The sequence below is a fragment of the Branchiostoma floridae genome, chromosome 13 (genome assembly GCF_000003815.2).
Source record: "Branchiostoma floridae strain S238N-H82 chromosome 13, Bfl_VNyyK, whole genome shotgun sequence".
NCBI classification, from domain to species: domain Eukaryota; kingdom Metazoa; phylum Chordata; class Leptocardii; order Amphioxiformes; family Branchiostomatidae; genus Branchiostoma; species Branchiostoma floridae.
Window position 1 is genome coordinate 6,706,261 of NC_049991.1, and position 14,563 is coordinate 6,720,823.

The 14,563-nt window shown below is 40.3% G+C and overlaps 2 protein-coding genes across 2 annotated transcripts; one reads left to right on the top strand and one right to left on the bottom strand.

The window, feature by feature from the left end:
* Positions 1-3,235: 3,235 nt before the first annotated feature.
* Positions 3,236-8,756, bottom strand: LOC118428696 (coiled-coil domain-containing protein 137-like). Its single transcript, XM_035838834.1, has 5 exons — positions 8,570-8,756; positions 6,233-6,417; positions 5,425-5,647; positions 4,446-4,608; positions 3,236-3,638 (listed from the first exon to the last, which is right to left on the bottom strand). Exons 1-5 carry the CDS (start codon positions 8,638-8,640, stop codon positions 3,411-3,413), a joined length of 870 nt encoding a protein of 289 aa, XP_035694727.1. The 5' UTR covers positions 8,641-8,756; the 3' UTR covers positions 3,236-3,410.
* A 2,701-nt stretch (positions 8,757-11,457) lies between these two features.
* On the top strand, positions 11,458-13,876 carry LOC118428701. The gene is made up of 2 exons (XM_035838841.1): positions 11,458-11,605; positions 12,058-13,876. Exons 1-2 carry the CDS (start codon positions 11,549-11,551, stop codon positions 12,400-12,402), a joined length of 402 nt encoding a protein of 133 aa, XP_035694734.1. The 5' UTR covers positions 11,458-11,548; the 3' UTR covers positions 12,403-13,876.
* Positions 13,877-14,563: the final 687 nt, after the last annotated feature.

A 14,563-nucleotide genomic window follows, 5' to 3' on the forward strand; every position in this document is an offset into this window, starting at 1 on the left:
ATGGCTCATGTGAACATTTTCAAGCATAAATTAGGCAAATCTGAACCTCTGCATTAACTGTGTCTTAGCCTTGATATCCTTTGAAATTCAAATTGTCTTCAGGTTGACTTTACCTTACCTTTGTTTTCTTTGGAATCCAACTTGTCTTCAGTCTGAATTGTCTTACAACGTTCCTATTGGACATCTGAAATTGTCTTCATTCATAGTTAGAGTATAAAAGACATGTTTCTTCCAGATCTCTTCAGTGTCACTGACGAAGGATAGTGGATTCTATCCGAAACGTCTGACCGTTTGAAAACCATATCCAGTTGCTTGAGTAACTACTTTTTGGTGTATCTTATCAGTGCCTGGATGTCTAACCTACATCGACAAATCTGAACCTCATTTAGATAATTTGTGAGACCATGGTTCAATAGCCTTCTTTGCTGACTCGGAGATAGAATTTTCATACTTAAAACAACTTGTGTTATTTGGGTAAAGATGATCAACTGATGTAGGTTATATACAATGGGACATATTTTCATAACGAACAAGAAACATTATACCACGTCACTCACGAAGCTTAAATCTTTATCGAAGGTTTGAGGTTGTAGATCTTTCTGAGTTTTCTTTAGCTTTCTTGAGTTAGAAATAAGATGTGACATCAGGGGCGTTTTGTATCAGTTCTACAGATCATGTTGACAAACTGTGGCTTTTTTTGGCCTTGTCAGCTTTTTTTGGTAATAATTATTTGGATTAATTCCAAAATCAGACTTTTAATTGGCTTCTCGGTAAGACATTTTGGTCAGTACACATATAAGGTGATGTTTTATAAAGGACCATATACGTTTATGAGAATAGAAACGTTTCATTTATACAGAAGCTTTCCGTTTACAAGACCATTTACCGTCATGCACATATTTTTTCAGCACAACTAATTATAACATGCGTACAATGTATTTGAAACGGATAGTGTCGTAACCAACCATTCTGTGCGTTTACTACGGTCTGTAATCTACTGACAAATTGCTCCCGAAGCAAGGCTTTTAGGGTTACATGCGACATAATGGCAATCTTAACCGCTGAGGCTATGTTGATTACATGGATGCCATCCGTCCGTCCATACATTTTCGGCCGTTTGAAAAAAAAAAAATCATACTTTAATCGTACAAAGCTGCTGCAAACTGAGAAAGTATAAATGCCGTAAATTGCAAAGATGATATTGGACTAGGGATACCCATGTAATTAAATGGCAATATAAATTCAAAGGTAAAAAAAGACGTTAAAGAACAAAAAATGAAGATGTTTTGCCATTTCATTTTCATTTCTTACGTTCGCATCAGTCCGGAGTTCCCAGAGGATGTCATCCTTATAATTAAATTGGCATGGCCTAAGACCCAGGAAAAAATGAGGCGTTTGCTTGTACAATACCAAACCTAGACTTTTTTGTGTCGACCATTGGCTAGCGTTTTAATTTTTCAAAATCTAATATCTGAGTGATGATAATGTTGGAAAATCGTTTACCAACATATTTTCAACAATTTTGTTGCAAAAAGAAAATTGCCGTACAATTCTAATGACATTTGTGTGATTGAGATATGACGTTAAAATGCAAGTTGAAAAAAATCAACATTCAGTTATTCTTGAGCAACATTTTGTTGATCACTCCAGTCTAAATCTAAATAAAAACACCAACAAGCCAATTTTTCAGGAACCGAAAACATAGCATTATTTTATCTCAGCCTAAGCTGTGCCGAAATTTCCTGACGTCTGTGACTGACATAATCCAGATGCCCTGGCCCTCTTGTCGTAAAACTGGTGATAATGGACCAAACTCTGATGTTTTATTGCACTACATCCAAACGTTTATTAACACACACATATTGCGATTGGCAGGCAGATGACATGTACGTTTTACGGTTGTAGGTAAGATTTTGTACACATGAGTGGCGGATGAATACCCATGAAGGGCTATGTTAAGGATTTCATGCAGCTGTGAAGTTTGAGTTTAAGTTTATTTTGTGCATAGTCATCATTTTCGTTTCGTTGCGGTCATTTTCTGACCTACGAAGGTAGCTTGTGCACTCACAAAGATACACACACACACTCACACAGACGCATACACACACACTCACACAAGCGCACACACATACACAAACAAACTCACACAAACAAACAGACACTGATACTAAGAAACTGCATCTAAGATAATCTTCTTAGCGAAGGCGAAAGCAAGGGCATTTATATACAGAGATTACTGGTGCAGTCTGGTGCTAGCAGTGCAAAAGCGCCCCTAGCAGAAATAGGCAAAAGTGCAGTTTGCAATTGCCATATTTGAAACTTGCGTCTACATGTACATGTCGGGCGCAATCTTTATGCAGAAACTAAGAAATAGCCTTTGACATCAATTTTATATTCTATTTGTTGAGCAGCAGGGCTACTTATTTGAGAAGGTCACATAAAAATACCAAAATTTTCCTGTCCATACATTGTAAGACAAATGAATTGGCACTTTTTGGCACTATTGTTTTGTGTCCATTCCAAGACACCATGCGGGTGTTTGTTGCCATTGTTTAGAATTGATTTTAAAGTTTTGTAATTATATGTCTAGGACATTTGATACTTCAGAAATATTTCTAACACTGTTTCAACTTTATAAATATTTCCCTGGTCCTGTAAAACTTTGGAAATATTCATGGTGTGGAATTGGATACTTCTAATGGTTTCTAAATAATGATAACAGCATTCTACCATTATTTACCATTTTCTACCATTTTTTTGTAAATGGTTCGGTGGGCTGGGAAGATAGCAATTCACACATCCTTGCAAAGTATGGTTGGGTGCCATGCAACAATGGCCCACCACAAAGGATCCACCAGTGCCCAGCAGTGAAATCTAAAAATATACAGATGCAACAATAGGGCTTACTTTTATGGAGACAATAAACTAATTTTACCATTTGGCCAGGTTTACCATTTTTTGTAAATATTTGTAAATGTGAAATAATCACAGAGAGGTTTCACAATTATTCTAAATAAAGATATTTTTGTACAGTTACTTTCAAAATGTTTCTAAAATATTCAAAGAAATTCAAATAAATGAGTATTTTCTTAGTCAATGTTTTGAAAATAATTTAATTATTGTGGCTCAGATATTCTTTTATTCAAAATAATTCAGACTAATTATAAATATCGCCTAAAAACCCTCATGGTGTCTTGGAATGGACTCTACCGTCAGCTCATATTTTATTTCTTTATGTATTATCATAACAAATTCTATATAATTGTAAAGGATAATAAACAGGCTTTCCAATGGTATATTTTATTGAATCTATACATTAAAAGCAGCAACAAAGAAACAATCAAATGTAAGTTTTTAAAAGTTTAGCTGAAACTATTCTGTATATATATAGTTATGGTATTTACATTGACTCATATGTCTCCAATTATTATCTTTTTTACTGGAGGTGGTGCCAAGCCACTAAGTTTAGCCTTCTTGGCAGTCCTGTACGCCTGGACCACTCTTTCTCTTTCAGCCTCCAACATCCTCTGTTCTGCTGCTGATCTCTCTTTTCTCTTCTTGCTCTGTTTAGATGTTGATGTTGTTGTCTTACTTTTGGAACTCAAGAGGCTGTTAAGAAGGAGCGTCTTTTTGCCAGGCTGAAAACAAAGAGACATTGTTGGTTATTTTGTTTATAAAAACAAAATGGTCAGACGTTTCAGATGGTATCCACCATCTTTCGTCAGTGACTGCTTGAGTAACTGCTTCTGGGACCTGTTGGTTCTGAGTCCAATGCCCTAACTGTTAGGCCACATAGACATGTTGATTTGGTTTGCATAATTGGTATTTAACCATCTTTAGGCATAAAAAAATTATTTTGTACAAAAAGCTGTATAAGATCAGACTATTTAATCTGATTCAGTGACACAAGCACGGACCCTAACCTTTTTACTAAGACTATAAGAGTGGCAGGTTCTTAAGTGAGCTCAAGGTGTGGCTCTCCTCAAACACGGGACCTCAGCCTTAAATATGTTCCATCCAAGAGGACATCCTTAACCAAAGCTAGCTACTTACATGTATTTTTACCTGAGCCCAGTAAAGAAATAGGTGTTTAGTGCCTTTCAAAAGGGCCTAAAATTGTTGGCTACCAACAGTACCCGGCCTGGGAATTTGAACCTAAAACTTTAGATTTTCTATAATTCCAAGTTAACATCATCTGAAAAGCCTTGTAGTGACTTGGAATCAACTCTATTATTGTACAGTATTATATGATGTGTTGGTGGTGACTGTTCTAAGATCTAGCCAACTTTAGCAACCTTGCAGAGTCACTCATAGCTTTAGGTGGTTTCTGTCTGGCTGTCAGAACATTAAACCACTGTGAAAACAACACTCGTTTGTCTCCTTACTTAGAAATTAATGTCAACTAAATAAAATGCATTTTGTTCCGCACCAAAATGAGTACATACCTTGTTATTTGTAGTGGCCTTCCTGGGTTTTGCTGTGAGTTCTGGTGGTTGTGACACAACCTCCCCAAACTGTACATGGTCAGTCAGCCTCCTCTGTTCCTCCTCTTCTGCTGCTCTTTCTTTTCTCTTAGCTTTCAACTTCTCCCTCTTCTTATTCACATGACTGTGGGATTAAAAACAGAATCTTAATAAAGGTAATCTGAGCAATATTAGAGCATTAAAAGTGGAAATATTCTGGATGAGGCAATCTGCATAAAATTGTTGTCTACTGCACTACATATAGTATATTCCCACATTTACATCATTATTTCATACTTTGGTTAAAAATGACACAGAAACATGCCTTGCTAGGAATTCCTAAATATTGTAACCCACAAAAATTAGACTTCACAGCATCCTCACACCACTGCGGCATCAAATATTTGCTCCTTGAATATTGTTATGGAATGGAATAGAGTTGCTTCATTATATTACGTAGAAACGTGCCCCAAAAATTGTCTTTGATAAATTTAGTTCTACAACCATGGATGTATTTTGTTTATGTCTCAGGGGCCTTAAACTTTGACATATTACCCAACATGCATTACACTGTGCATGAGCAGCTCAAACTGTGAACTGCCTTATATACTTGCTGTTTAGTTTAGTATGTGGGGAAGGACAACTTCAAGCCAACCGTTCACACTTACGCCACATCTTCAGAAAAGACGCTGGAGCCGCATGTTCCCCGTTTAGGAACTTTATTCGAACCGACACACAACAAACATGTTTCGCTTCCTCAGTGTTATGGGCTCGAATGAGCACAGTACAGCATGTCCTTGGCTGGTCCTATAGGCTGGGTGCATAGTGCACTGACCAGATGCAAGGTGCCCTAGGTGGCTTAACCAATCACACTTCAGCAAGGTAGTGCAGTCTGCTCTTAGACTAGTGCATTACGGTTGGCTTCAGGTTGTCCTTCCCCACATACTATACTTATTCTTACTGTTTAGTTTTTGCCTTCTGTTTCTTCTTCTTCTCCTCCTCCTCCAGTGGGTTGATGTCGGGCATCCACTTGGCTTTCTCGTACGCCACCTGCGTGGCCATGTGCATCCGCTCCACAAACCGCTTCTCCGATTCCCACGGCTTCCGCGTGAAGTCCGGTACCTCCTCCACTGGTCTGCCGTCCTCCGGTTGGTCAGGACCTACGCGCTGTACGGGAAAACCCGCTGTGTGGAAAACAGATGGTAAAATTAATTATTAGTATATGAAGCATAACTTGAGCTATTCACATACCAAAAAATCCTGATGATCTGTCATCTACATCGGCTACATATAGTGGCGAGAAGCAGAACTCCAGTCAAGCTCTGAGGAAGATGTCTGACAGACATCGAAACGTAAGCAAGTAAGTTTAATTTTGTTGTGTACAAGAATTCTCATATATCCTATATTCTACCTTCTTGACTTATTCCCTTTCAAACCCTGAAACTAAACCGGCGCCTGCAGTTCTAAAAAAAGCTGCTAGGGGGCCCAATCCTGCAACACTTATTCTCTGTTCAAAGAGCTATCTACCACCAAAAAACCATGACCACAGTATGTCAAGAACTCGAGATGTCAAAACCGGAAGTTCCACTGAAGTACAGTAACATGCCACTAGAGGGCCCAAAATCTAATCGTTTCCAGGTGTCATGAAGACCTACTCAGATACCAAATATGAATACAATTGGTTAGTTATGTTGTTCTTCTACACGGAAGTATACACTCTACAATTTAAGTCACTAGGATTACTGATACCAAATCAAGAATTACTATACCTTTTGATGCCTCTGTGTTCTTTGGTTTCCCCTTCTGTTGTTCTGTCATTTCTTGCTGTCCTGTTCTCTTTTTTGCCTTGCCCACCTTCCCTCCCTGCTGTTTCCACTGCATCAGTTCTCTCAGCTTCCGCGGTACCTCCTGATCATCCGTGTTCCTCGGGGCCTGGTTTACTACTTTCTTATTTCTGTAGGACATACAAGAGGCTGTTAGACCGATGGTGTAAATCTCCAAGCAGATGTAAAAGTACGAATTGTAAAGTTTCTTCAGCTCCTGGTTCATAGTGTGGATCCTTTCTACGATATAAGCCCTTTCACTGAGATCAGAACGCATGTGTGGCAGCATCAAAGTTAAAGGTCCTGAAAAAGTAAACAATCCCTGTCTGGACATTGTAATGGAAATTGAAACAATGGTCGAGACAAGGACTGTTTTTGTTTCTGGGCCTTTACCTTTGACATGTTACCTAGAATTCCTGTCGCCACACATGCATATATCATGTGTGAAAACAACATCTCAAGTGTAATATGAGGGGGGAAAACAAGAAAAAAGGACCAGAGACACTGCAATGGATGCTATTATTACTACTAGCAGACTATCAAAGTGGAACTGTAACGCTGGTTTACCTTTATCCGTGGGGTAACCTATAATAAGCCACGGATAAAGGTGAACTAACGTTATAACGTTATATACCCAGTGCTACAGAAACAACAAGAAAACTTGCTGACCTATGTTAGGGCAAAACTACGAAAACCTCGCCCTCCTTTTTCAGCACTGGAACCCAGTGCTGAAGATGGCGTCAGCACTGGATTTCCAGTGCTGAATGTTTGTCAGCACTGGAAAACCAGTGCTGACGCGCTCTCAGCACTTGAAACGCCGGCTTCAGCACTGGAAACCGAGTGCTGACGAACATTCAGCACTGGATTTCCAGTGCTGACGAACATTCAGCACTGGAAAACGAGTGCTGACGAACATTCAGCACTGGAAACCGAGTGCTGAGAGATCGGGAGACTCTAAGATATACAGTAATTTGGAATTACGATACGTACATTCAATTACATATATTCAATTACATACGGTCTGCCTAAATACCACAAACGACTCGGAAATACCACAAACGACCACAAACGACTCTAAAATGCAGTGTATATGGGTCAAAGACCTTGTGTGGCGCTCAGGAGACACTGTTTACACATTTATAAATTTAAAAAAACGCAGCAAGTCCTGCGTATTCACCAGTTATTTCGAGTTAGTCCGCCGGTTTCAAGATCGGTCACGATGGCTGAGCGCAGTGTCAATGAATGCGTGCCTGCATTTGAGGCTGAAAAACACTTCGTATACAAGTTTTATAAGTCGACAATGATAGAGTTGTGTCATACTATAATCTATGAACCAACAGCGTCCATAGTTTTATCGTCCTGTCGTCTATGGAACCGTGGAAGGTACCGAGGACTTCGAATTCCCCATGCAGACTCCTAGCACGGGCGATCCAACATGGCGGCAAAGAATCGCTTCGATCTTGAAACCGGCGGACTAACTCGAAATAACTGGTGAATATGCAGGACTTGCTGCGTTTTTTAAATTCATAAATGTGTAAACAATGTCTCCAGAGCGCCACACAAGGTCTTTGACCCATATACACTGCATATTAGAGTCGTTTGTGGTCGTTTGTGGTATTTCCGAGTTGTTTGTGGTCGTTTGTGGTATTTAGGCACACCCAATTACATAACGAATGGATAGCACAACTACAATTTTCTTTGCATGGAATAACTTATTTTTCCTTCGAATTTTATAATACGTCTTGTACCCCTCTCAGCACTGGGAGATTCCAGTGCTGGAAGGACGTCAGCACTGGTTCGCACATCGTTCCAGTCCTTAAAAGACGTCAGCACTCGTTTTCCAGTGCTGAAGATTTCATAGCACTGGTTTTCCAGTGCTGAAGTGTCCCCGAGCACTGGTAAATCCAGTGCGGAAGGCGAGGTTTTTGTATATCAGCACTCGGTTCCAGTGCTGACGGCAGTTTCAGCACTGGGTAACCAGTGCTGAAAAAGGAGGGCGAGGTTTTCGTAGTTTTGCCCGTTCAGACAATTTGAATCAGCACTGGAACACCAGTGCGGAAGGCGAGGTTTTCGTAGACTTGCTATGTTAGGGACTACATGCTGCAAAATTTTATCTTATTCACAAATAACTCGCATCAAATTTGGAGCTACGAGACTCGAGAGTATGTCATCCATATATCAAATCAACATGGCCTGATTTATATATACTGCACAAATTTTTCAACTGATGATGATACAGCAAGGAGGTTAAAGAATTTCTTTAACCTCCTTGGATACAGTTACCTGTTTAGAGGCTGTTTTCGGTTCCCAAAGTAAAACGGATCGACCGACTTGATCTTCTTGTGTTTTCCCATCCTCTTCTTTTCTTCTAGCCAAGGAGATTACAGGGAAAGGCAGCTAAATATTTAAGAAGACCCACACTTTAAATTTCTGTGGGAACACTTTTTTACTGGACGCACATGGTGGGATGTCACAACCTCCGGGTTATGAGGGGTCAAAGGAACATACCATAAAAACAGGAAAGGGAGGGTCTTTTTAACGAAGTTCAGGGATAAAGTGAAATGCTATTTTTCATATTCACAGAGATAACACTTCAAAATAGATTAAGTTGATACAGATTTAGAATAGGATGACTGTCACTTTTCACATCTTACATATTAATTATAATTACAATTTTGTGATTTGTCTTTTCTTCCCAGTTCTTTATTTAGTTGACCAATTCTTTGCATTATTTCGAGTTAGCCTCTTCAATGCTCAATAAAGTTGTTGATATTCATTATCAAAATCATTATCCTTTGTGTATAGAAATCTATTTTCAACCTGTTTCATGAGTAACAGGCTCAGAGGTCTCAGACTAGACCAGAGTACTTCAAGTACAATAAGGGGGACTATCAACAGATGGCGCAAGAACTTGATACGGACTGGGAGGAACTCCTACTAGGCAAATCGGTAGAAGAAAGTTGGCTACTTTTTGCCGACAGGGTAAAAGGCGCCACAGAGAAATGCATACCAAAAGCGACTCTAAAAATGAAAGAAGGTCTACCATGGAGAAACAGGGACCTCAAAAGTAAGCTGAACAAAAAACAAAAAGCCTGGAAGAAATATCAAGAATCAAAAAAAGACAAAGATTACAAAAGCTATACAAAGGCAAGGAACCAAGCTCGCTGGGCAGCCAGAAAAGCAGCAAAAAACTACGAGAAAGAAATGGCATACAACATTAAGGGCAACCCAAAACTGTTTTGGAAATATGTAAATAGTAAATCCAAGACAAGAGAGAGCATCCCAGAACTAAATGATGGAAACGAAATTGCAAAAACGGACAGAGAAAAAGCAGAAACTTTAAATAAATTCTTTGTGAGCACGTTCACTGAGGAAAGAACTGGCACCATACCACAAGCAAAAAAACAAAATGTGAATGCACTGCTGTCTATGGTTGAACTGTCAGTGGAGGACATTGGCAAGAGACTGAAAGAGGTAAACCAGAATAAAACCATGGGCCCAGACGGGATTCATCCGAGAATTCTGAAGGAACTGGCAGAAATCCTGGCAAAGCCACTGTACATTATTTTTAATAAGTCACTAGAAGAGGGGAGGTTACCGAATGACTGGAAAGTCGGGCATATCACGCCAATATTCAAGAAAGGAAGTAAAAAACTACCGAGTAATTATAGACCAGTGAGCTTAACATCAGTAACAGGAAAGATACTGGAAAGTATCATCAGAGACGAGATCGTAGATCATATGCGAGCTCACAGTCTGTTTACAGAGAACCAACACGGCTTCCTACCGGGAAGATCCACGACGACACAAATACTAGAATGTCTTGATGACTGGACGAATTGGATTGAGCAAGGCTGGCCAGTGGACGTAATATATCTCGATTTCCAAAAAGCTTTTGACTCGGTACCAATTGAGAGACTACTGAGAAAGGTCGAAAGCTACGGGATATGTGGTAACTTGCTCCAATGGGTGAGGTCTTTCCTGACGGAACGCAAGCAGCGAGTTTGCGTGAACGGAGCACGTTCAAGTTGGGCAAATGTCACTAGCGGAGTACCGCAGGGTAGCGTTCTCGGTCCGGTTCTATTTACACTTTTCATCAACGACATGCCAGAAGTAGTACAGAGCAAATCAAAACCTTTTGCAGACGACACGAAAGTCTATCGAAGTGTATGTAACATAAAGGACTGTGAATACCTACAGAAAGACCTTAACAGCTTGCAAGAATGGGCAAACAAGTGGCAATTAAGGTTCCACCCCAGCAAATGTATTGTTCTGAGGGTGGGCTCTAAGCACCCAGAGTTTACATATCACATGATTGACCAGTCTGCGGCGAAGGTGAACCTGACCTTCAACAAAGAGGAAAAAGATCTGGGAATTACTATAGATCAAGACTTGATGTTTGAAAATCACATCTTATCCATAGCATCAAAGGCCAATCAAATGGCGGGTATCATGTGGCGAACATTCCACCATGTGGATAAGGAAATCTTCACTCTGTTATATAAGTCACTAATAAGACCCCACATTGAGTATGGTGGCCCGATATGGTCCCCGAGTACGTGGAGATTGACTGACCTCTTAGAAAATGTGCAAAGGAGAGCGACGAAAAGGGTTCCCGGTCTGAAGGACCTATCATATGAAGAAAGGCTCCGAGCCTTGAAATTGCCAACACTACTGTATCGACGGCTGAGGGGAGACCTCATCAATACGTACAAATATGTGCATGGACTGTATGACACAAAGCCTTGCTTAACAGAAAAAATAAGGGACAGCAGAACTAGGGGTCACAGTCTACGCCTAACAAGATGTGCATCAAACAACAGCAGAAGACAGGCTTTCTTCAGTAGTAGAGTGGTACCTTGGTGGAATGGGTTGACAGAGGAGGTGGTAACAGCACCGTCAGTAAACAGTTTTAAGATAAGACTTGACAGACTGATGGAGAACCACCCAGTAGTGTACAACTACAGGGCCTTGGATAATCCCCACAAACCAAACATCACAGTCAGCTGATTGCAGAGAGGAAGAAGCAGTTGATCAGGAGCGGTTCCATGGAGTGCGAACTCCTACTCAACCGAAGGACCTCTACTCTACTCTACTCTACTCAACAATAAAACACCCCTATACATAATGAACTAATCCATGACGTCACAAGGATTTCCCTTCCGGTTGCTGAAATGTCTGTTGAGAATTTCGTAAGGGCTTTTGGAGGAATCTAAGACATTTCTAGCCGAAAGTCTTGAAGATTTGTGTCTTTATCTAATTATGTGGAGTTCCAGATGTCTCAGGGCCCTGTGTGAGGGGAGTTTCTACGTACAGAAGGTGAGAAACTTTGAAGGATATGAGGTAGTGGGAGGGGGGCGTCTGTCAGTCGTCACTCTTGCCCTTGGTCTCAAACCGTCTACGTGATCTGACCATGTTGATTGTACGTTTATGGTGTGATTCTACATGTCATATAGACGGCGTGTAGGTAGGGTTATGGAAATATAGCCAGCATTCAGCTAGTCATGGGGGGGGGGGCTTTGTTTGCAATATTTTACTACAAGAAATATGTTATGCCTCCCAAATAGTTTAACTCTGTGAATTTTTAAGTCATAGACTCCTAGCCTTAGCCATGATACTTACTAATTGTACCACTGGGGTGAAATCCCGAAATATTTTATTTCAAAACTTCTAGGGAAATGATACTGATGAATGAAAAAGAAGCAAGCTAAAATGGTTAAAATAGTTCTGATTTACCACTGAATTACCACTCTACTTTGTTACAATTACAGATGCAAAATCTTCCCAGTCTCTGCGCTCTACACACATCTGTCGTCACTATGGCAACACAGCATGACGACAACGTCACTAAAAGTGTGAGCTCTCCACAAGTAACCAAGGGGGTGCCAGCATCTGAGAGAATAGCCATGGAGACTCCAAGAGGCGCGCTCCCTCCCCTCCCACCAGACAACTGTTGTATGAGTGGCTGCCCAAACTGTGTCTGGCTTGAACACGCAGAGGAGTTGTTAGAACACTACAAGGATGGCGGAGAGAAAGCTTTGGAAGCCCTCGAACAGATAGAGGATCCGTCTCTCAAGATGTTTCTTAAGATGGAACTTAAGTCAAGGATGACATAGTGCCATGAGATTTGAAGTTCAAGAAATATGAAGAACACGTCAGTGCATGATGCCTTAAGGACTTCATGCAGCTGTCAATGCAAAACCTAAAGAGGCAAGAGACAGTCATCATTTAATGGGGATAGGTCAACTACCTCTCGTCTGAATGTCACCTTTCTGAACTCTTGTCTGACTGCACTTTTGTACTAGAACTCCAGAAGGGGCAGCTAATTGTAATAACTAGTAGGACTCGAAAAAGATTTTAGATCACCGTCACAGGGCATGCAGATGTTAGGGCATTACTTGTACTTGACAGAAAAACAAGAAGTATTCCCTATCACTCAAGGTATGGCCTGACAGTGGGTAGAATCGCTTTAAAGGCCGGAGGGCGATCCAACCTACTGGAGGGCTGGGTTTGGAGGTGATATGGAACATCATGTGTTGTATGAGAGAAAGAGAGAGATTACATTTATATATTACATTATATCATGCTAACCTGAGGAAACTCAGGTTTATCAAAGAAAAAAAAAAGAGCAAAAGAAGTGACAATAATGCATTGCATCAACATTTCTATTTGCCAATTGAACAAAAGAACAAAGCCGTGCCAGTATGGTTAAAAAATGGCTAGTTTATCCCATTCTCACTGACAGAATGTTCTTATACTTTGTTTTGTCAAAGTTCTGCTAAATGATGGACACTTTCTAGAGCCTTGATTGGAATTCATTTCTACCACAAAACATATTTATTGACAACCACACAGGGTATGCTGGTCTACTGCGATGATGGGGTTTTTGAACTGAAGTCTTTCAGCAAGTCTCAGGGTTTCAAGTAAACTATGAAAAAAGGCCTTTTCAACCAATTGTGTACATTGTCTCAAATTCAAATTTTACCTTTGCCTGCACAAAAGTGTGGTCACTAAATTTTAATAACTATTTATTGACATATTTATTGACTGTACTGTCCAGGGGGGGTGCAATGAGTATCTTATCAGCTAAGAGGCGCTTTGGTGCAGCATACTTGTCTGGTGGGATTGTCCTCTCCAGTCATAATGAAGCATTTGAAATTGGTCATCAAAAGGCTAAAATGCAGTTTTTTTCATGATGTATAAAAATGAAGCTATAGTGTACTAGCTAGAACAGTTTTGCCACCAAAGCTCTCTTCTTAATATATACATTGTACACACTGATCATGACAGCAAAGAAAGTTGGGAGTCTTGAAACATACTGGAAGGCAAGTAGAGCGAAATATCAGGAGAAAACTTAATATTAGTCTGTGTAACACAAACTCCGCTGTCCAGGGCTGTAACTAGGGGGCCGGTGGATATTTGGCGGGCTGATATAAGCGGGATTTTATCAGGCTAACTTAATATCTGCCACAGTGGTAAACACAATGATTTTACAAAATTGTACATTTGTACCTGCAAATTTGAGTGGTGATTGGTAACAAAAATCATGATGTATTTATACACAATAAAGAAACAAGACTTACAGATGCATTCATTGTTTTATTTCATTCTTTTAACAATGATAGCTTTGTTAGGGCTGCTCTCTTCAGTATGTTTAGAAGAAAAACTGTTTGTGATATTTATAAGTAGACTGCCATTATACAGACTGGATATTCATTCACATCAACAAAAATGGTAGGAGACAATGTACTGATAGTCTGTGTAACACAAACTCCACTGTCCAGGGCTGTAACTGGCCCCTCCTCGCGGAGGGCTGGCAGATGTTGGGCGGGCTGCTATAAGCGCGATTTAATCAGGCTAATGTACAGAAAATGTTTGCTGTAAAACCAATATAGTTTCAAGAGGATTGAGTTCCCAGTTGAAGGGGTACGGAAAGCTTGTTGTGGTGTTCTATGTTCGCAGTCAAAGTAATACAGTTACTGTACATTTGGGTAAACAAGCACATTTTCACAGTGATTTTGATGCCAGTATTTTCATATTTACAGTACATACAGTCAAACCTGCCCGAGCGACCACCTCTTCTCAGCGACCACCTGGCCATTTCGACCGTTTTTTCTCGGTCCCGTTTTTTTTCCCTATTGACGTAAGCATTAAGCGACCTTTTCTCAACGACCACCTGGCCAACGCGACCGCGACCGGCCCAAATTGGGCCCCTCAACGACCGCATCATTTTCAAAATTGAGGTTTTCATCGATTTTTGATGATATCTAGCGCGAT